Source organism: Ochotona curzoniae, unplaced genomic scaffold (genome assembly GCF_017591425.1).
Source record: "Ochotona curzoniae isolate NIBS_2020 unplaced genomic scaffold, NIBS_Ocur_1.0 contig_1135, whole genome shotgun sequence".
NCBI classification, from domain to species: domain Eukaryota; kingdom Metazoa; phylum Chordata; class Mammalia; order Lagomorpha; family Ochotonidae; genus Ochotona; species Ochotona curzoniae.
In genome coordinates, this window is record NW_024464962.1 from 50,624 (window position 1) to 73,314 (window position 22,691).

Here is a 22,691-nt window from a genome sequence, read left to right on the forward strand (position 1 = left end):
CAATTGAGGATCAATTCAATTTCACTTCTTAATTCAGTAACAAGATGTATTGTTCTTGAATTGACCCACACAACTCGGAATGACGACTAAAGCCACACTGTTGATCCTCTCACATGCAGCTACCATGTTTCGGCGATTTTGCCTTCTACCACTTTAGTTGAAGTCAATCAGGGCTCAAAAATATTCAGTGGAAAATTCCAGAAAGAAAAAAAATTCATATGATTTTGAAAAGTCATCTTAATATATTATTGTAGTAGTTCTATTTTGTTGTTATGATTGTTAACCTCTAAGGTGGCGTGAGTTTTAAGTTGGACTTTATCATGGGTATTTATATATAGCTTACACTGCCATTTGGTGTTTGTAAAGTGTTGGGAGATGTGGGAAAGAGCACTTCAAAATACATCTTCATGCTGAACAGATCGACAGAGGAAATTGCTCTCAACAGATATGCAGCTTACCCTGAGCCCCAAACTTTCCCGCCCAGGACACAGATACTGGCTTTTATTAATGGTGTCAACTGTTCTGGGTTATGTCTCATTTGTTCTCACATTGTAGAAAATCCCCAATACAAGATTCATAAGATATGAAGGGATTTAAATGATGGTCCCTGTGGGGAACGAGTGGGAAAGAGGGAAATTATCTTTTTTTTTATCTTTCTCCTTGATCTTCCATCTTCTAACGATTTCAGCTCTGAGAAACCCACATGCATGTTTTCCCAGAAACTCTTCTGCACAAAAGCTGTCAGTTTGTACTTACCAGACACAAAGCAAAGCTTTACAGAGACACGTTCCTCTGTGAGCTCAGCCTTGGGTTTATATAATGGAAACACCATCCAGTTGCTGCTTTCACCTGTGCTGGACCACTCTGATCTTGGCTCACACTTTTCAGCAACGAAGAGGGACGGAGGAGTGATAGGTCTTTGTGGAGACTTTATAAACAGAAAATGCGAACATGGATTTGATAGAACCCCTCTGTAACACTGCTTTAAAGGCAAACAAAGTGCTATCCATAGCAGATGAGGTTTGCCTTAGAACATAGTTTACACTTTCCTACATGAACTCAGATTAAGATTACATTGACTCAAATGATAACCTGAATTTAGATCCACCTTTAGTTTAAGACAGCGTTTGCAAATGGAACTGTCATACCATCCTTTGCTATTCAATGTGATCTCTGCTGTCAGTAGTTTACAGTGGTTCATGGTCTATTGAAGACTTTGTGTATGCAGAAAATCAGAACATGCCAGGATCCACCAGGAAGGGTAGAAAATAAAACTCACCAGAAGCCCAGTTACACTCATGCATTCATTGCTTTGGGGCCATGTAATTGTGCTCCTACCACTGAAAATGGCCAAAGATCATTCATAAACACGGGAGTACAGAAGGCTATCTGGGCAGAGAGGGTTTCAAGTGTTCTCTCTCACATGCATTCTTCCTCCTGCCTTGCCAGCTTTTCCAATGGGCAGAAGAAGCATTTCTCTTGTAGCATTGAAGTGACCAATTTAAGTCTTGCAAGTGTTATATCCCAGGAAACCCCAGTCACAAGCAAAGTGGAGCAGTGGATCACATTTCAATGGCCAAGAGCACATTTTTTTTTTTAATTTTTGTCTTTCCAAATATGTTCTACAGGTTTTTCCAGATGACAGTCTGGCTACTGGCCACATCTGACTTAGCTTCAAATCATACAGTAAGGAATTAAAATATGTTTGCTTTCATGCAAAATAAATTTAGAGATTTAGGAGCCAGTGTTGTGACCTGGCCAATTAAGCCATCCCTGCAATGCCAGCATCCCATGTGGTAGCAGTTCATGTCCTGATTGCACCAGTTCTGACACAGCTCACTGATAAAGTGCTTGGGAAAGCAGCAGATGATGGCCTAAGCCATGTACACATGTGGGAGACACTGAATAGCCTGCTGTTTCCTGGCTCCCAGCTGGCCCAGCCCTGGATGTGGTAGTGATTTAGCCATTTCTCTCTCTCTCTCTCTCTCTCTCTCTCTCTCTCTGTATCTCTGCATGTATGTATATATATACAGAGAGAGAGAGAGATACCCTTTAAAGTTTGTCATCTACCTACTTGGGGATGAGGACCCCCTGGTACGCTGTGTTGAAGCGACCTTTTTGATAAGGTACTTGCTCTTTCCATCTGCTCCGCCTTTCTGGATGAAGGAAGAGGGCCAGGATATATATATAAATATATATATATATATTTATATATAATATATATATGTCTTGTTATATATATCGAGAGAGAGAGAGACCCTTTAAAAGGAATAAAAAACTTTAAAAAATAAAACCTGGTCATATGAATGATCCTTCAGAAGTTCACAGGAAATGTGTGTTATATATATAAAAAATTACATGTGGATTTCTAAAAGTTTGCCATCAAAATAAATTTATGTTTTCATTTTCCTTTTCCACAAAGTTTTTTTTTTAAGATTTTTTATTTGAAGGGAACAACTACAATCAGAGAAAAAGCTCTCCAGGTGAGTGTAGTAAGCCAGTGCTGGTCCAGGCTGAAGCATGGGTGGCAGGGGCCCAAAAACTTGGCCCATTCTCTGCTGCTTTCTCAGGATCATTTGCAAGGGAACAGGATCAGAAATGGAGCAGCAAGGACAAAAATTGGGATGCCAGTGTCACAGGTGGCAGTTCTACCGGCTACATCATGATGCTGCAACTATCCCCAACTCAAACTTGGTGAAATATCTTCATGCATCATGTCCCATGAGATATCATGATAGATGTGCTCCCATTTTATCCAATAGGGTGAACTCAGCAGGGATGGCTGGCGACGCTGCTGAGTGGCAGCTCAGATGGCAGCTCATGGCACAGGAAATGACCACAAAGATCTCCCCAGCCTAGAAAAGGGACTGCACCCTCTTCCTCTGGAGATCCTTCCATGATTGGTCCTGACTATTTCTTGGAGTTCACAAGATCCTCTTTGGCTTGTCAGATGCTGCTTCATTAGGAGAAAAGAAACAATCTAACAGCATTTGCTTTTTGAAACTTTTTCTCTAACAGGTTAAAAAAAATGATGTCAAACCAACAAACACAGAAAAGTGACATTAGATTAGACTCAGATTCTTCTATTTGACTGTGGTGTGTATATGCAGGTTTTACAGATGTGTGTGTGTGTGTGTGCGTGTGTGTGTGAAAAAGAGAGAGGAAAGAAAGTTAGAAGGGAAGAAATGAAGCAGGATACAGTGGGAAAAAGTGACTACTTAATCTTCCCTTAGAGTCACAAGTTTGGTGATTTCTCTATTTTTTTCCCATATGACTAAAAGCAATGGTCAAAGTCAACAATAAGTCAGGTTTTTCAAAACAGACATGTACTGCCTCACGTTTTTGCTATGTACAAAGTTGCCAGACAGAAGATAGTTGTTGCCTGAAAGATACAAAATTCCCAGCACCATCAAAGATTATAGGCTCATGATTTATGGTTGTTTAAACCACCGGATGTGTGGCGCAATAATCAGGAAGAATAAGACATTTCAGTCAAGCTGACATCAAGGCAGATATTGCAATATCTTGCAGTTAGATAAAGGGCAAGAGCTCACTAAATCTACTAAATTTATAGGCAGGCCTTAAGTGCAGAAGAAGATAAAGGATTGCATCATGACTTTGGCTGATCTGAGGAGAAAATTACCTTCTCAGTGTTTCCAATAACTTTTCCCTGCTTTGTTCCTCTTCCTGTCCCACAAGCTTATGTCTGATACTTGTGTCTCACTTTGAGTAACTTTATTTTGCCTGAAACTATGACTTTATGATAGCAAATTAGAAATGAAGGTGACTGGGGAAAACAAATTTGCTGACCACTTTCTAAGCATGTTATCTTCAGACGAAGTGCTAAGTAACAAGGTATTTTAGCTCCAAGGGGTAAACCCTAATCCTTAAACTTGGATAGCAAAAGGTTGTGCTTCTCCTAGGATGTGAAGCAAAGAGTCACAGGAGAGAGCTCTCACAAGCTGCCCACCGCCAGGGCTGGATTTGGTGACATAGCACAGAATGCCACCAAAAGATGTTTTGGGAACAATGACAGATATTTTTAAATATGTGAATAACGTAAAGAAAGAAATAAGCATAGAGGCAGATAAGTAAAAGCTCTTGTGGCCAGAGGAGCTCCTGGTATGCTGGATTATGTGATTTATTGTCTTTATTGTGAGACTTTTTAGAATCTTTCCTTTGCTAAAGCACAGTGTGAATTTCCAAGAGGGACCATGTCCCCTTGATTTTATTTGACAACAGAAACATTTCGTAAGGACTTTTTCTGTTGCTAATATGCCTTGGAAAGTATTTTGGGGGAAGGGTTTTACAGTAGATTTGTGCTATGGAAATCTCTGAGATCTTGGCAGCTCAACATCATGCAGGTTTGTTTCTTGTTTATGCTATATGTGCAGAGCAGGTCAAGTAATCACCCATGCACACAATGACCCGAGCTGTGAGAGAGGCTGAAGCATCATGCAGGGGCCCTTCATCACCTCTGCCAGCATTGGAATTTCATGGAACCAAATCAGTCCAATGGCTCCATCAAACTGTCCATATACAAGAGACTAACTGAAAGGGCTATTGTGAAAATGGCTAGTCTCAACCTCAGCATCGTATTAAGCTGCCAACTCTACAATTTGGTAGTTCTTTGATTTGTAGCACTGACAGTGTCTGGCAGAAATAAATGCTCACCGGATTTGTCTATTGCTTCCCATGCTCCCCAGCCCTCATAAAGTTAGCAGAAGCCATATGACTAGTTCTGCCCAATGAGATGTATGCTGCAATGCTACCAGTCACTTTGTGCCAGTAGTGATTAGAAGTGTGAGCTTGATTCTCCAGTGGCTCTCTAATCCCCTGGCTGCTGATGGAGAGAAGGTAATTTCCTTTCCTCTGGCCCAGGTGATAGATGTAACAAGGATTTGAATAGCTGTATGCGGTTGATGCCTATTTAACTGAGTAAAATAAAAGGGAAATTTAAAAATATATGGGAAGGATAACTTATTTTGAAGCAAAGAAATGTGGAAATCTATGCACAGATGTTTTCATGATATGCATGGACTCTTTGAAGGTTGTTGAATACAGTGTGGGTTGGGAGCACATGATGCTATGTTAGATATCCTGGGATTCTGAGGCTCTTCTCCCGCCTGAGTCTAGAATTCCCCGGATGTACCTCTGACATCTCTAACCCTGAACTTTCTGTGACTCCAGAGGGATAATTCAGTTTCCCCCCAAATTCAAATGTGTATGCCCTAGCATTTGTATCGCTTTTTGAGATGTCATCTAATGATTTGATTAAAATTATTGCAGAGCAGCATTGTGCCTAGCAGCAGTGTGTGATGGTCATGTGGACAATTTTTGTCAGGACCTAGGTCAGGATGGAGCCAGGTCCAAGCTCCAGTGAGGAGGCTAGTGACAGAAACTGTCAGGAGGGCAAAATGCATTTGGTATGTAAGGGGGTTTCAATAGGGACTTAAGGCCAAAGATCTGGAAGGGACTTGGGAATAGAAAATAGGTTAAGGATAGGGAGGTCTCCGGTGATGATTCTGTCACTGCCTGTTCAGTTCTACATGGAAGTGCCACAAACTAGTCATGATTCCCACCATAGAATCATGGCAGCAATGTTAAGAGCAGACATAATGGTTGTCAAAGTACACATTGTGTAAGTTAAAAAGAGGGTTTAGCTCAAAGTACTAAGATGTTCTTTAACCATGACTGGGTCTGGTCATTCAGCTTCTGTTGCCCTTCATGAAAACTTATTCTGGAGTCTCACAACCCAGACATCACTCTCCTTACATTTTGTTTATTTGTTTGTTTGTTTGTTTGTTTTGTTTCTACCTTGGGCCAAGGCTCTGATGATGAGGTTGACATCCTGGCATTGTTATGTGGAGCCCCAAATGTTCTCACATGAATTCTGGCCTTCTCTCTGCCTAGAACTTATCTCAGTGATGTGGAGAGAGAAAATGAGCAGCTGGACAGCAGCGGCATGTTCCACTGGTGCAAAGCAGTCGCTCTGGAAAAGGTGATCTTGGTAGGTCGTCTCTCATCAACACTCAGGATAGCACCTAGCATCTCTGGTTAAATGCTCTCTTATGGCCATCTGTCATTTCTCTGTCACCTGCGAATTTGATAGGACAAATTCATACCTCCCTTGGTACATAAGTGGTATGCAACATATGTGGTATTCAACAAACTCTGGGTTTAATACAACTAGATATCCTCATCTGTTTATTTCTCCTTTTTACATGTCAGCTGAATCAGTTACAGAGCCATGCTCTCCTGAAATTTGCTAGTAAATCTGACAAACTTGAAAGCACACAAGAAATGCGCAGCTTTCAAGGACTGAATAGTCTTTGCTCTATTTTAAAGTAAATGCACATTTCTCTAATTTATTGGTTTGAATTTTTTGGACTTCTTTTCATAGTTGAATTTTTTGGACTTGGCTTTTCCTTAATGCTGTATTTATACTTAATACTTTAACCAAGAAATTTTTTCTTAATTGCTTTGCTTTTCAGGCCCATACAATCTTGATACGGCCTATCTCTGTCTAAAAGAGGTGAACTCACTCAGTTTATGGGAATAGCGACAGCTGGGATTTCCAAAGCCTGCTCACCTAATCTAGGCTCTGATGCCAATTTACTGAAACCCCATATATTCTTTTTCCCAGATTTAAAAACTTAAGTATAATCTTGGGTGTTTACTTTGCAAGAAATATTTAGTAAATCCAACTAATAGTAATGACCCATTCCATGTTGTGTGAGTAACAATTCATTTTCTCATCTTTGGCTAATTTCAGATAATGGCAATAATTAGCAATAAATCATCCTCATCATTTCTCCTTCCAAAATCAGTTTAGTTCATTTTTTCCTGTCACACACACACACACACACACACACACACACACACACACTCTTTGTGAATCATGGTCTGTGTCCTTGTGTCATAACAGAATGTGGTCCAGTTCTTTTTTTTTTTTTTGACATGACAATCACTCATTTGATCAGAAGCAGATAATATCAACAGAGCTGTAGTATCAACAGAAAAACTATTAGGGCTATAGGAACTCATCATTTTTCTCAGCATTTTAGCAGCAATATTCTATGGTAAAGTACACAGAATCAATATCCATTAAGAAGGCCAAACACAATTTCAGTGCAAGGCAAAGCTTCAGAAAGTTTGGGAGGTTGGTTGCAGACTGAGGCTCCCAAGAGGTTAACACATGGAAAGAGCAGACCTTGTATTAGCACATATTGACTAGGCACACAGATCTCTATGACAGCTATTCCCCTTATTAAATTTGATGTGAATTAGTTCAGGATGGCAGCTGACTGGTAAAGTTAAGCAATGGCTTCTTGCTTTAGAAAAACTAAGACTTTGAAACTTTTATCCCTATGGGAGGAATGTCTATATTGCAAAGTACAGGGAGTCTTTGAGCTTGATATTTTTCTGCAGGAAAGTCAACTGGAAATGGTTGATTTTGGGTACTTTTGCACACATAGCACATCATTCTCTTATAAAAGGCACCATCTTTTAAAATTGTGACATAGTTTTGTGCGAAATTGCCTCCTGAGCTGTGCCCATCAGCACACTCCACTGTAGATCTTGTTTTTAATTGTTTATCTCCAATCAGAAGAACAGTTGGTGGATTTCAAACACTGCATTAAATACCATTAGAGGCTTTATTATTCAAGTTAAGTCCAATCGGAATAGCTAGAAAGAATTATTTAATAGATTTGGTTAAGATTCTACCACTGTATAGGAAGGGTCTCTAGACAGGTATCTTTATTTCCCTTCACAGGGAGATTCAATAGTTTACTAAGCAAGAGTTCCCTGTAAACACTAATTTGATCCACTTTAATGTTTGAAATGTCACACATTACTTACTTATCCTGAAAGATGTTGCTAACGCCAATCAGGAATACCTACCCAGGGATCGACAAGGGAAATATTCTAAAATTTTATGTACCTGGAAAGGCATAAGATGCCCTTACATGAAATTTAAATCCATTTCATTTCTCCTGTGTAAGCTTCCAGGTCCTTTGAGGAGCTAGAAATTCAGTGAGATTTACACTGAATTAAGTTAATTCATGTGTTGAGTATGGTATTCCTTTGATTTTTGTGGTGGTACGCTAAAACACACAGCAACACAAGTTCCCTAAATAAAATGGCACAGTAGTAACTAACTCACACAAGCTTGGATACTTAGTATCATTTCTAGATTACTTATAAATACCTATTAGTTATAAATCACTTATAAATACTACAATGTAAGCTCCATGGAAATAGGTATTAACTGTATTAGGGAATAATGACAAGGAAAAAGAAGTCCGTATGTGTTGAGAACAGACCCATTTTAGTTTTCTTTGGTTTATAATCTTGTGTTCGTTCAATCTGTCAATGTACATACCCAAAATGTGAAGAGTGGCCTATACAATGTTTTCAGCTTATGAGTTCATTTTCACCGATGGGAGGGGTGTTTTACCATTTAAAAATAACTACTTGGTGATAAGAAAGGTTAGGCATTTTGTTCAGTCGTAAGGGAAGGGTAGTTTAAGAATACAAGATGAAATTCCACCCCCTCCAAGTTGGGTGCTCTCTTTTATTACATCCTGAGGTGAGTGGTCCAATCACTGAAGGAAACCAGACATAGGTTTGCCATAAGTCCCCTACAGAAGTATTTGGGAGACACCTAATTTAAATGTATTGTTTTCAGCTTAAAAGTACAGGGGGCATGTATTAATATGCAATGTTTCACATAAGGCATATTCAAATGTTTAGGATGAAATAGAATTCTCATAGCCATGACATTTTTTTGTGTACTTTGCAAAATGAATTTCCTCAATTGGATCTGTTTAATCAGTTTAGTGTATCAATTTGAATCATGTGAAGCTGCCAGTATCCAATTACTTTTAAGTAAATAAGAAAGAGAAGGAAGGAAGGAAGGAAGGAAGGAAGGAAGGAAGGAAGGAAGGAAGGAAGGAAGGAAGGGAGAGAGAAGGAAAAAAAAGAAGTGAGGAAGAAAGGGAGGCAGAGGTGGAAAGAGAGAATATGATATGTGATGGAACAGATTTCAAGGGTAAACACTGAAAGTGATCACATTCTAACATGCTTCTGCTTAGAAACGCTCAGGTAAATCAAAACTCAAGTTTCGGAACCACATCGTCGCATGTGTCTTTGGGGACAATCACTCCACACTGATGGGTCTTCGGAACTTTGTAATGCCCTTGAGAGCAAGCAACTACACTCGGCGGGAGCTGAAGGACATTGTGTTCATCGGGTCTCTGGATTATATGCAGAAAGAATGGCGGTTTCTTCGGAATTTCCCACAGATTTATGTTATGCCTGTAAGTGTACCACACATAATTGTGAATGTTTGTTATAATATAATACCTAATACAATAGTACTAGCATTGATATGATAATAGTAATAATAACTTGCCTTTGTGTCATACATGTTGAGTACCAGAAACTGTTCTGAAACTTCTAGAAATCTATCTAGATGGACAAGTGGATAGATACACATTGGCTCTGAGAAACTTACACACAGCTGCTAACAAATGATAGGGAAAACTGTGTCAGATAGCAGCTAAATAAGTTACAAAAACCAAACCAGTGAAGGCTGAAGGGCTTTGCATCAAGCCACCCATCAGTCCCCTGAGCCGGGAAACAAAGTCCACCACCTGACAAACTTGTCCCTACAACCATCTCTCTCTCCTTAGGGATCGGCACTCTACCCTGCAGACCTGCGTGTGGCCAACATAGAGTACTGCTCCATGTGTGCCATCTTATCACCCCCCTCCAGGCCGTCCAGCAGCAAGATTCAGGTAGACACAGAGGCAATCATGGCTACCTTGAACATCGGATCCCTGCGCGTCAGCACCAGTGCCCACACCACGACAGGTCAGAGCAGCACTTGTGGCAGAAAGATGCTAGAAAACATGGAATAGGCAAAGAGGAAAACTTGTCTCTAATGAACTTGAAACATGGGGGAGAAAGAGGTTGAACAATCAAGTTCTTTTCCCTGAAAAAGATTTCCTTTAAGACCCTGCCTACCTCTTGCAATTCTATAGCAGGATTGTAATACTACATCGCCCTATAATTTAGTACTAAGAGGCAAAACCATAGGGAGTTATATGTAGTATTGTTCTCCTACTTTAGAAAGAAAGTTCACAGAGTTGTAACAACTATTATTTCTGTTGTTATTTGAATATCGGTGAGCAGAGCAATTGTTGTGTTCATTATAAATCAGTTCTCATTGGATCTTACAGATATATAAGTTATAAATTTTGATTCCACGAAAGCATGGGACTACAGTTGTTGAACAAAAACTGCTACAAGATTAGGCACACCCTCACCAGGCAATCAAACCTGACTCAGTATCCAGGGTATCAGGGTGTCATAGCCTTTGCAAAGCAGCTCTTTGTGGCTGACAAAGTGCTGCACAAAACCAAACTAAAACAAAACAAACAAACAAACAAAAAAAACAAAAACATCAGAGGCTCCCAAAACATGCTGTTGCATTCTGCCACACGAAGCCTTAGTTCAGCTACTTGGGTCACTGTTCATATTTGCACATAATTTACAAGCAAACGCTTGTGCATGTTGTGACTCTCCATAATGGGACAAAGAAGAAGTATCTACTGTAAGGGGAAAATATTATCCATGTACAGATGAAAATTTGCACACAAAAGTCCAGGATGAACTGACAACACTGTAAACCATTTAGTTAATGATGAGTGTGAGTAGAGGGCTTCCCACTATGATTTATTTTGAAACCTCACCTCCTATATCAGCTAGAAAGACATAAACCCATGATTCTAACTCTGGTTTCCTTTATACCTAGCAATTTTCAACATGCCTTCCTCTAACAGAAACAGACTGCTTTTGTAATCCATGTCAGGTACTCCGGCACAGGCCAGAAGAAGCAAGAACAACTGATGGGTTTGGTTGAAGAAGAGATGTGATGGTGGGGATGGTGGTGCGAGGAGAGGATTGCGAAAGAGGAACAGAAAGGAATGTGATATTGTAGTATTTGAGTGGTAGTACAGTCTGAAGAGCTGCTTTTCCCAAAGATGAAAAGGACAGATGAAGGAGCGTTGTACAGCATCAGCAGGCTTTGTGACACTTCCTTGAGGTGGGGATTTTCCTTTCTGTGTAGAAATAATACAGGTCTGTAGAGGCTTCAATGACCCATCTAGTAAAAATCATCAAGTCTGTTTACCTAATATAAAGCCACGGCCAGACTGTGAGCCTATTTCAAGGAGACATGAAAAGCACATGCATTTTTCCAGTTACAATTGCTGATGAAGGAATCTAGCTAGAGTTTGTTAGCACACAATCTCATTCTCTAGAGAAACGTGTCTGGCCCCCTTGCCCTTCTTCCTGTTTCATGTCTATATTCCTCTTCTATCCCAGCTTCAGGATAGAAATGTGAATACTTTCAAGAATTTGAAGTATAACAGGTGGGATTCTCCCAGGAGGTAGAAAACATCTTTGATAGTGTGCTTCAGAAGATGCTGGTTGATGCACAGTTTTTATTCCCTTTCTGTAGCTCTGTGGTTCTCATGCAGGTGTGATTTTGTCACCTAATGTCTTTTGATCATTCTTTTGGCTATCACAATTGAAGAATTGATATCTTATCTAGCAGGGAGACGTCTGAGATGCTGATAAACCTCTTATACTGCCAAAGACAACTCCACATGGTACAAAAGTGGGATGTGGTGTTCAGTTTAGTGAGTAAGAATCCAGTACTCCACTTTGTACTCTCCAGGCTTCATCCCTGGCTCCTGCTGCCATTGCTAGCTTCACACCAATGCAAACTGCATTACTCAAGTGTAGTTGGATCCCTGTTACCTCCATTTGACGAATGAATTGAATTCCCATGCCAACCCTGGCTATTGTAGGCTTCTAGGAAGTGAATCCATGGATAAGAGCAGCAAACCCTTTCTCTCAAAAAGCAAAGACATGTCAACAGTGTCAGAGGCTTTGCCATTGGATATCTGGTGACAACTCTAAGATCAGTGGGCTTTTCCCACATCTTCTCAACCATTAAAAACTTACAAAGCCAAGCCCGAGCTGCCAAGACTTCCACACAGATTTGCCAAGGGAGCTTAAGGATTGAGGGATAGCAGAATCCAGAGGATCAGTAAGAACATCAGGCCTCCTGGACATGTCCCCGGAAAACATCAGGTTTTCCACTAGTGCTCTCATTACTGCCCTGTCATGTCACCCAGAGAACAGGTTGGCAAACCTCGATACAAAACTGAATAATCCGTGGCATAATCTGTACATATATAATGGTAATTAAGTCTGACAACTTAATGTGTTACTGAAATTGAAATGTATAGTAGGAATCTATCATTAAGCAAGCTTTTGGAGTAGCGCCCTGCAAGGCTGGAAGATTCCAGGTATATCATGCGCTATTAGGTAGCAAAAATATTGACATTAGTAAAATGTACTGGGGCTATGATTGGACACATGCTTAAATTAACCATTGCTCTACAAGAGAATAGAGCAACAGACAGAAATCCAGTTACGATCCTTCAATGGAATAACCCAAATAAATATTTGTGCAGCCCCTTCAGTGAAGGTGGGTGTATCTGTATTCAATCAAAACGCTGGATTCTGAAACCTGGATTTTCTTTTATTTTTAAAGATTTAATATTCATTTATTTTGGAAAGGCAGATATACAGAGAGGAAAATCTTCTTCCTGGAAATTCATTCCCCAAGTGGCCGCAACAGCTGGAGCTAGCCAATCCGAAGCCAGCAGCCAGGAGCTTCCTCCCTATCTCCCACGCGGGTGCAGGATCCCAAGGCTTTGGGCCGTCCTTGACTGCTTTCCCAGGCCACAAGCAGGGAGCTGGATGGGAAGCAGAGCCGCTGGGTTAGAACCAGCATCTGTATGGGATCCCAATTTGTTCAAGGCAAGGACTTTAACCACTAATATATGGTGCCGGGCCCTGAAAGCTGGATTTTCAAAGCTGTTCACTGGCAGGGGAGTGAAACCGGAAAGTGAGGTTCAAAGGAGAGTTTCTCCAGACAGGGGTTTGCTCACTGAGGAGAGATGATCTCAGGCTTTTCTGAAAATGCCATTCAAACCTTGTAGCAGGTGTCAAGCTGCTCCTTGAGATGCCCACATCCCATGATTCGGTGCCAAAGTGTGAGTTCCAGCTGCACTCCCAGTTCTGCCTCCTGCCAGTGCATGTTTGAGAGGAAGCAGGAAATGCCTCATGTAACTGGATCACCATCTTCTTCTTTTTTTTTTTTTTAAGGATTTATTTATTGGAAAGTCAGATATACAGAGAGGAGGAGAGACAGAGAGAAAGATCTTCTGTCCGATGATTCACTCCCCAAGTGAGCGCAATGGCTGATGCTATGCTGATCCGAAGCCAGGAGTCAGGAACTTCTTCCAGGTATCCCACATGGTGCAGGGTCTCAAAGCATTGGGTCGTCCTCAACTGTTTTCCCAGGGCACAAGCAGGGAGGTGGATGGCAAGTGGAGCTGCCGGGATTAGGACCGGAGCCCATATGGGATCCCGGGCGCATTCAAGGCAAGGAGTTTAGCCGCTAGGCCACGCTGCCGGGCCTTGGATCACCATCTTCTACATAAGAAACCTAGACTGATTTTTCACTCCCCTGCTTCATCAGGCCCAATCAGGACTGGGATGGATTTTTGGAAAGTGAACTACTTTTCAAATAAAATTGATTTTAATAAAATTCTTTTTCCCACAGAAAGACTTTTAAATGTATGCAGGTTTTTTTTTTCAATATACTCATCCTCATGAACGTTTTGAAGACCCACATGTGTATGTATATGTTTAATTTTACACTAATATAAATATACCATTAATTCCAATATCCATAAACCTGTTGAAGTATCTCCTTATATTTTAAAGGGACTTTAAAAGAGATACCATGGAAAAGGCATGCACTTTGAGTTTGGCACTAGTCAAGATATGAAACCCCATTCATCCGTGACAAGCCACATGATTCTGGAAAAGTTATGCCAAACTTGAATTGGAGTTCTGACTTCCTCACCTTCAAAGATGGTGTTGCTACACTGCAGTCATGGAGGTTATGTCACAGATACACAAGTCTTATCCCCTGCAGTGTCTACTACTGATAATATCAGAGGGATCTTTCAAAAATATTTACCTCTCTGTCAACATATATTCACCATGTATCAAATATTCCCTATTCCTGCCTTAAAATTCAGACTTTTTTGATGCTTATAGCAACATATGACAAATAGATTCAGCAGGAACTGTCCACAACCCTAGTGTGGAACAGGTGCCTTTTAGATGTTTGTGCTCAGGACAAAGGAAGGGAAAGAGGTAGGAAAGTAGGGGAAGAAGAGAATGGGAGACAGGAAAGGGTGAAGTTTGAGAACATAAGTGGAGAGAGCATCTGGCATAGTTCTGGGTATCAAGTTCTCACAAAATTCACATTTTAAAAGGAAAAATAGCTCATGTTATTCATGTCCCATCACGAGTAAGATTTCCTGATGAACTGCATATCTTGGCACCAAGGTATTATTCCTTATTAAATAGCTGTGTTAGTCTACTCAATCTTGAAGGTTTTTAATCAAACATAAGGGGCAACTGCTGGCTCTATCATGAACCAAATGCTTGGATTCTTCACATGGAGCTTCAGGGCTTAGCGTAGTTAAATGACTCAAAATTTTTCGTGGACATTAGAAATATATTCAGCTCTGTTCTGCACTAACGTGGTTCTTTCAATTAACACAGAGTACTTTAAAAATCTCATGTGAAAGTGGAATTGAGATAAATTTGTTGTGGTGCAAAAACAGCTTGAAATCCATACAATGTTTTGTTTTTTTTTCAAAAATGCACATTGTCCATGAACTTTTTGAAGTACTTTTGCATTTCTTGGAGAGACGAAGGGGTGTTAAATATTGCAACACACAGCACTCCTTCTGTAAAAAATTACATCTCCCTTTGGATTTCCTCTTGCCCATCTCTACTTTCTTGCCTGAATGCCTCATCATTTTCACTTTTGTCTGTACCTGTATGGCTTTCCTATGTCACTCACCTCCATTTACTACTTCTCCTATTCTGCCTTCCTCTTCCAATGACCTAAATTAGCGAAGGACTCTCCAAGTATTTCCTTTTCTTCCAAAGCAACAGAGTCTTAATTGATAACACATTTTGAACTTTCCTGGTATTTTCAGCCTGTTACACAGCACTCTCACAGAAGTTCCAGGACAGTTATTAATAGTTGAAAGCATAACTCCCACCGAGAGAACGTGTGCTTAAGTGCAGCCTAGCTTGCAATATCTCTCTGCTCGCTACAGTTTTCGTGTAACAGCAAATTTCTGGTATCAGGCTTATTCTTCAAGCAGGTAGCTGCATGACAAAACCATGTGTGATGCTTCATCCCTTGCCTGGGTGACTATATCACATCCGAAGCAGGGAAAAAGGCATGTATAACTGAGTCGCACCAGCCTCCTCAAGTGCTCACAGTCAGTGTCATTTTATGAGAGCAGCAAGCAGCCTCTTCTCCAGAGGTAAACAAAGCCATAAGTAACCCTGCAGGCCAGAGAGGATCCACAAGACTCAGACAGGTGATAGCAGGAAGTGGAAGCAGTGGCTCATGAGTACTTCCAGAATGCTGCTGCTGATTAAATCCATTTCCTAAGCATTCTGGAAACAGATTGACATAGTAGGGGTGGGGAGGGGGGGTCCTGCTGGACTGAGTGGTCACTCAGTGCTACTGCTGCTAAGGGAAGAATCACATCTTAGGTATGATGTCAGCAAGCAGCTCTTGAGAGAGGGCTCAGCCACTGCTGTCATTCATTGAAAGAGCAGTTTGGCCAACATGTGTTTGCACACACCACACTCTGATCCTTCTCTCACCACTTCTCTAAAGGAGATGCTCAGGAAATTCAGATAACCACCAGCCTTCCGTATCAACAGGTTCTACAATCACACAACCAACTATACCAACAATACTTGGAAAAATACTCAGGTGTGCGGCACTGAACACACACAGAATGTTTTTTTCTTCTCATTGTTTCCTTAACAATACACTATTTCCATTGTATTAGGCTTTATAAGAAATCTAGAAAATTAAGCCATATAAGAAGAATATATATTAGGGACTTGTACATCATTGAATTTTGGGAGCTTGAACATCTTGTCAACATTCTCCAAAAAGGACTGAGGAGTGATCATAATGTATATATTTTGATTTGGAAATGAGAGGACTGTGCTAAAATAAAGCAACAAGTTAACATGTTTTTTTTTTTTAATGTCCTTGTCAGGTTCTGCAAGCTAATTTCCTGGCATTTATCATCTTGTTTTTTCTCCTTGACTTTTCTGTATTGCCTATAGATAGAAGATCAACTATCTATAATGAAGATTTGATGAGACCAAAATACCGAAGAATCCCCATTATCACTGAACTGAGTAAGTGATGTTTCAAGAGCAAAATTGCAGGGAGAAATCCTTCTGAAGCATACTGATGTCCCAAGGTTCTTTGTAGCATGTAGTCAAAGGACAGAGGAACAAGAATGGAGCCCAGAGAGCTGGAAATGTCTGCTGGATGTTACACTAGACCCATTCCTGACAAGTGGGCCAAGCCTGCCACCTCTGAGGTCTGGGGTTAGAGATGAGATCTTCATTTGCTACTTTCTAGTTACCAGGAGTTGAAGGAAGACCAACAACTGGCTCAGTCTTAGGCAACAGGAGAGGATATGAATCTGAAGACTGACAGAATTTCCCTGGACTGACTTTTCTACCCATCCTGGGACTTTCAGTCAAGTCTAGGAAGAATGTGAATCTTGCAAAGCTGACTTTGAGGAGGCACTCACCTGGGAAGCTTTTAAATTTTGTGTCCCGGGTATCTCATTGCATCATTTCAATCCCAGCTTTGAGTGGTGCTCCTCTAAAATGGAAACACTCTTGTGAGCAATGACAGAATAAGCTGTTGTCTTACTAACATCCGGCTTCCTTTGATGACAGCAGTTCTGGGGCCAGGAAGCTATGCAGGGGAATACAAGGAAAGTTACCCAATATGCATTGAGGGGTCTTTAGGAGACCCATTAGAATTCACTACTCACAGTAAGTCATTGAAGAGAAGGGGAAAGATACTGTAGAATTACAGAACATTACCTTCCCCCCCCCCCAACCCACACAGATTAAGCCAACCCAAAGTCAATCTCTAAAGCTGGTCCAGGGAATTGTAATATAGTGAAATGCCTGACAGAGATTAAGCTGAGTTGGAGCCATGTAACAATAGACGAACAGATCTCTTGGTCTTAGAAACAAATCGGGGGCAATTGGAGAGGAATCAGAAGGTCCCAGTGCCACGTGAGCTTGAGGTGACATTGTAGTAGGTGGGACCCTAGCCTCATCGCTCTCATTCTGGAGCAGACATTCCTAAGATTAATCTTCGAGCATCTGAAACTCCTGGATTATGACCCGAACCTGTCAGCCTATTGATAATTACTTCTATTTTTCTTCCATTTGGGTCCATCTCCATCTTCTGAGGTATATATACATACTAAGTACATTAAGTAAAAACAGACTGTCTATTAGAGTGGTTGTAAGAAAATCAGTTAACTGCCTTGCTGGCCCTGAGGAACACCCAATCACTCTCTTGGGACTTCTAATCTCAGTTCAATCAAAGAATAGATGCACCTTACAATTCACCTGTCACTTGGCTCAAGTACTTGTTCTTTGAATGGCTGAAAAGGGCCATACAGATTGACAACTGTAGGCCTGACTGCCAGCATTTTGGTAGAGAACATACCAAGGTCTACAGGAATATGGCTAAAAAAGTTGAGGCCATGGGTGTAAGATGACATAGCAATATTTGGACAAAGTTCCATGCATGTTGAAGATCGGTGACACAAGGATAAGAAAGTCTGAGCATGCAGAGGGTGGGGTGGGATTAGTCCCCTCTTGTTCATCTTTTATCAAAAATACTATTGTACTTGGGGCAAAAAAAGATTGTGTCACTTCCCCCAAATTTATTAAGAAACAATTTAAGGGATTAAGGAATAAACAACTCTAATTGAAGAATGTATTCTGACCTTTATGTCCAGTGGGTTTGTTTTGATCTGTATTATCAAGATCTTCAATGGCCAGATCTGTGAACTGCTGACATCTTCATTCTCCTAACAAACCAAGAAGTTAACCACAGGTCTCGTGGATGCTAGCCAGAACGCAAAACAAAGCAAAACTTGCATCTTATATTCTTTACAGGAGTAAGAGTAGCTAGAGGATCACCATTTTGGTGCTTATTGCTCAAGTCTTACTTCCCAAAGGGAGACATGAATGAGAGCAAAGACACAACCGTATCAAGAGTCTATAGAAAAAGAACCTGAGTTTAGGGAATCACAATCTTATATGATGGAGAGTAAGCATGCTTTTCCATCTGCTCCAGGTGGCAGACCAAATGTCTGACACCTGATGCTGTTCTCTCCCTGGACAAATATTTTTGAAGCAATAGTTCAGGAAGGCAGCAGCCAATGCATCCAATCTCACTTTTAACAATGATCAGTATTATTCATGGCAGAGACCATGTATGGAGTAATAGTTGCAGGCTGGAGACAGATAGAAAAAAAGAAATGAACAATTTAGCTGTCATTGCACTAGCCTCAATTAGAATGATTCTGTAAACCCTTGCTACTCTATATAGAGCATGAATCAGGAGCATCAATAGCTTCTGGGGGCTGGCTAGATATGTGGACTTCCAGACCCCACCCTAAATGGAATGAGTTAAGAGTTTGCATTGTCACAAGATCACCAGGTGGTTCAAAGTACTGCTCCAGTTCAATCTGGACTCAAGTAATTCTAGGAATCCCAGCAGACATGTGGAAATCTGTGACATTGTATTGTGAGAAGATTACAGCTGGGATGACCATAGGTTCCTCTATTGTGCCTTTTGCCCCAGTACAGTTACTCAGTGTTCCCTTTGGTCCCCAAATTGCTTTGTTTGGAAAGACAAGCAACACAAGGGATCTATCAAATGGTCAAGGAAAATGTATACTCTGAAAAAAGCAATGTGCCTGATTTTCAAATGTTCTGCACCAAAATCACTACCATTTTATTCAATTTTCACACAAAATGTTGAAAGCGTCCTCACAGCAATGGGGCACCCAGAATATTGATCTGCAGCAACTTGGACCTGCTGTGGAAAACTGTCCCTAAGAGGACAGAAGGATGCCGGGAGGTGGGGCGGGCATGATTTCAAGGGAGGAAGATGCATAAAAAGAAAAAAATGCCTCCAAGTGGCGGGTCAATCCCACAGAGACATCAAGTGGGGGCCAATCCCACAGAGACCCCAAAGAGGCTGTGTCCCTTGACCAGGGGGCCACATCAGCCTGTCTTTTGTGGATGTCCTTGTATTTTTAAACCTCTCAATTTGTGTGTCTTCTTTGCCATCTGCCTTGCAGAAAATCCTTCCAACATCCACTTTATCGAACAACTTGGTGGGCTGGAGGGGAACCTGAAAGAAAACAACCTGCTCCTTAGCACTTCCTTTTCCGCGGGAACCGTCTTTTCTGGCAACTTCCTGGACTCCCTCCTGGCCACGGTAAGTGTAGTTGGGTCCAAAAGGGGTCCCAGGCTGAGGGGTGACTGGGTAAGTTAGAGCTGGGCAGACAACAGTATTTCACCATTCCAAGTCCTCCCTGATCTTCAAAGCTGAATCTTATTCATGTACATCATCTCATCTCCATGCATGACTGCAAGGAAAGATAAAAAAAAAAGTTCACATTTTTGACACGAAAAACTTGATGCCCATGAAGCCAGAGTAGCCAAAACCAGGAGGAAGGAGTTCTGATCCTTCCACTTCAACTGTGGATCAACAACCAGGCCTTTGGTATTGCAGCCTGGATGATATTCTCTCTGCTCTGCCTAGCGTCACCCTGGCAGCACCTACTGAAACTGGCCATCATGAAATCCTGGGGTTCAGAGCTAATTCAAATATATAACGGGCATATGTATTTTTTCTTTAACATCGTAGTTGTTCTCAGCATTTCTTCAGGCAATAAACACACACCTTCATCCATGATAAGATTTCCATAAGCAGACATAACTCATCATCCTACAAATGCCTAGTGAAATTTTACACTGCACAATGTGTGATGTCTAGAGTAGTGATAAAACAAGAAGACATCTCCACCATGTAGAGTTTGCACCAAGTGGAGGAGTTTGGCAAGAACATCCTAAGTAACAAGCAGTCACAGGTCTAAGGAAATGTTAGTTGGGAGTCGTAGGGATGGGGCAAAAGGGTGTAGGTTATAATACATGGCCAGGAGAGGCTACCTGTGAATGAAGCTCTAAATCAGAAGACCTGATACAGGTCATGCAGACCTCTCACACAAGACATACCCCAGGCAGAAGCAATGAGGTGGCAGCAAGCCAAGGATATTCAAAGATTTTGGATTTGACTACCCCAAGATAACACACATATAACCATTTGTGGATGACTGCATTTAACTCCTATAAACGAACATCCTCTTTTCTCCTCCTACTCAGATTTGTGGAAAGGGTTGCAAAATGGCTGAGCATCAATATACAGGTGTTCAGGTTTGCGAAGGACCGAGCATAAGACGATGAGTTCATTGTTGTTTGGAAACCCCATATAGAAACAACATTGTTCTTAAGCTGAAGGCACGCCTTGAGCACAGCATACACAAGTGAGAGGAACACAGCTGGTGCATACAAATATCCCTTGGACATCAATGCCATCTGGTACTCGTTAGGAGTGCTATGCATCCCAGCTGTGCTGGAGGTATCATGGATCTCACTGAGCTCTCAGATGCAGAATCCTGTACTTCAGGTATAGTTAGCACTAACCAAGCCGGTTACCAGAGTTACTTCAGAGTTATTAAAGGGTTAAACAAGACTCAACCTAGACTGCAGGAGAAAGGGATCTGCTGGAGAGAAGAGGGTTTGGTGACTTTGGTGGGGAGGTGGCTCTGACAGAAAGCCTGTTGCACCATCCTATTTTCTGTTCCTGATATGTCAGTTAGCTTGCCTGGAATTAACGACTGCTGTGTCAGGCAGAAGGTGACTTGAGGTGATCTTAACTTGTTGGCATGAGATGGTTTTAAGGTCCCAGCTCTCTTTAGATTGTTCAGTGGCAGACAGATTCATGCCTTAAATTAAGCTGAAGACTTAATTAAATCAGACCTGCCCACACTGGCAAGAGCAAAGTCACAGATTTCATTTGGAGTTGGGCAGAAGGGCAGCATTTCAGTCTGTGCAGTGTTGCTGTAGCTGAGACTGGGAAATTGATAAAACAATAGGAGATTGCGTGCATCCCTTCCTCCTCATCCTGGAAGCTGGGATGTCCAAACGCATGGCACCATGTCTACTTGGCATGATATTTAAGGGCTTGGTGTTGGGTCATAACATGGAAGAAGGCAAAAAGGTGGGGGGGGGGAGTAAGAGAGACAGAGAGGGGAGGGCCTCGATATCAAACTCAACCTTTTACTCAGACACCCACTCCAAGAAAACTTGTACTCTCCCAGCATAAGGACATTCGTCTGCTGAAGATGGCTCTGCTTCCCATCTCCCAACACCATGGCATTGGGGGAAAGGTTTTTGACACTAACTTAAAAGGGGAACATACTGAAGCAAATCAGGCAGGAAGGACAGATACCTGCTGAAAGAATGGAAATGAAAACAAATGAGCACACTCCACACAACAGCCCATAAAACAACACCTAGACTAAAGAGCATTGCTCTTACGGCAGGAGGTTACAGCACTGGGCCCAAGGCTCCCCATCCCTCTACTGGTTAGGGTGGTCTGAGAATGGCTGTGTTGTCCTCAGCCTGCCCATCAACTCAGGGTTCTGCTGGCTCGGGCAGTTCGAGCAGGGCTGCATCTTCCCCAGTCTGCCCAGTGAAAGGTTTTGTTTTGTTTAAGCTGGAAAACAAAATGAATCATATAAAGTCTTTGCAATTTGAGGCCTTGTGGCGACATGTGCAAGACAGAAAAGCAACCACATAGTGTGGACTGACATAGAGGTTGTTATATGTGGGTATACCCCACATTGAATCAACAGCTTGCCCTGAGTAAACCCTGGTAAGGGGCCTGAGTTAGCACTGGCACTTGGTCAATTGAAGCAGAGTTTGGGGATGGCAACCCCCAAGGGACAAGGCAGCATCCCTGTTAAGGACACTAATAGGACCTTTAAATCTCTCACTAGGCCATTGGACTTCTGTTCTAGCTACTCAAGCATAAGTGAAGGATCATGCTGCAAAATGAATTCACATTAACGCTGCTGCAACAAAGAATGGAAGCAACCATTGTTGACAGTCTGTAAATGCTCTGCCTAATTCTGTTCCTTTTTGCTATAGGCATATCCTACTGGCTTTATTTGTGCTTTCTATTGTTTTTAGAAAGATTTATTTAACTTTTTCTAGAGAAAGAGAGAAGGAAAGCCAGAGGTCTTCCATCCGCTGGTTCACTCCCCAGATGGCCATAATGGTTGGAGCTGAGCTAATTGGAAGCCAGGATAATCCTCCAGGTTCCCCATGTGGGTGCAGAGGACTGAGGACTTGAGCTGTCCTGCACTGATTTCCTAGCCCAAAATCAGGGAGCTGGATTGGAAGCGAAGCAACCCAGGGCATTAACTGGCTTCCATTTGCAGGAGCTTAGCCTGGTATACATGGTGCCAACACCTCTATTTGACCTTTTAAGAATGGACCTTCCTACCATATCATCCACATGG

At 41.6% G+C, this 22,691-nt stretch overlaps 1 protein-coding gene across 1 annotated transcript in view; it reads left to right on the forward strand.

Moving 5' to 3' along the window:
- The window catches only part of LOC121166909 (potassium channel subfamily U member 1-like), a gene marked incomplete at its 5' end in the record, with an annotated part of 80,834 nt that overhangs the window by 48,128 nt on the left and 10,015 nt on the right, over positions 1–22,691 (forward strand). The window contains 6 exon segments of the mRNA XM_040996248.1: positions 5,914–6,010; positions 9,099–9,323; positions 9,699–9,894; positions 15,085–15,127; positions 16,370–16,407; positions 19,401–19,540. Of these exon segments, the coding sequence (XP_040852182.1) occupies positions 5,914–6,010; positions 9,099–9,323; positions 9,699–9,894; positions 15,085–15,127; positions 16,370–16,407; positions 19,401–19,540 (739 nt within the window).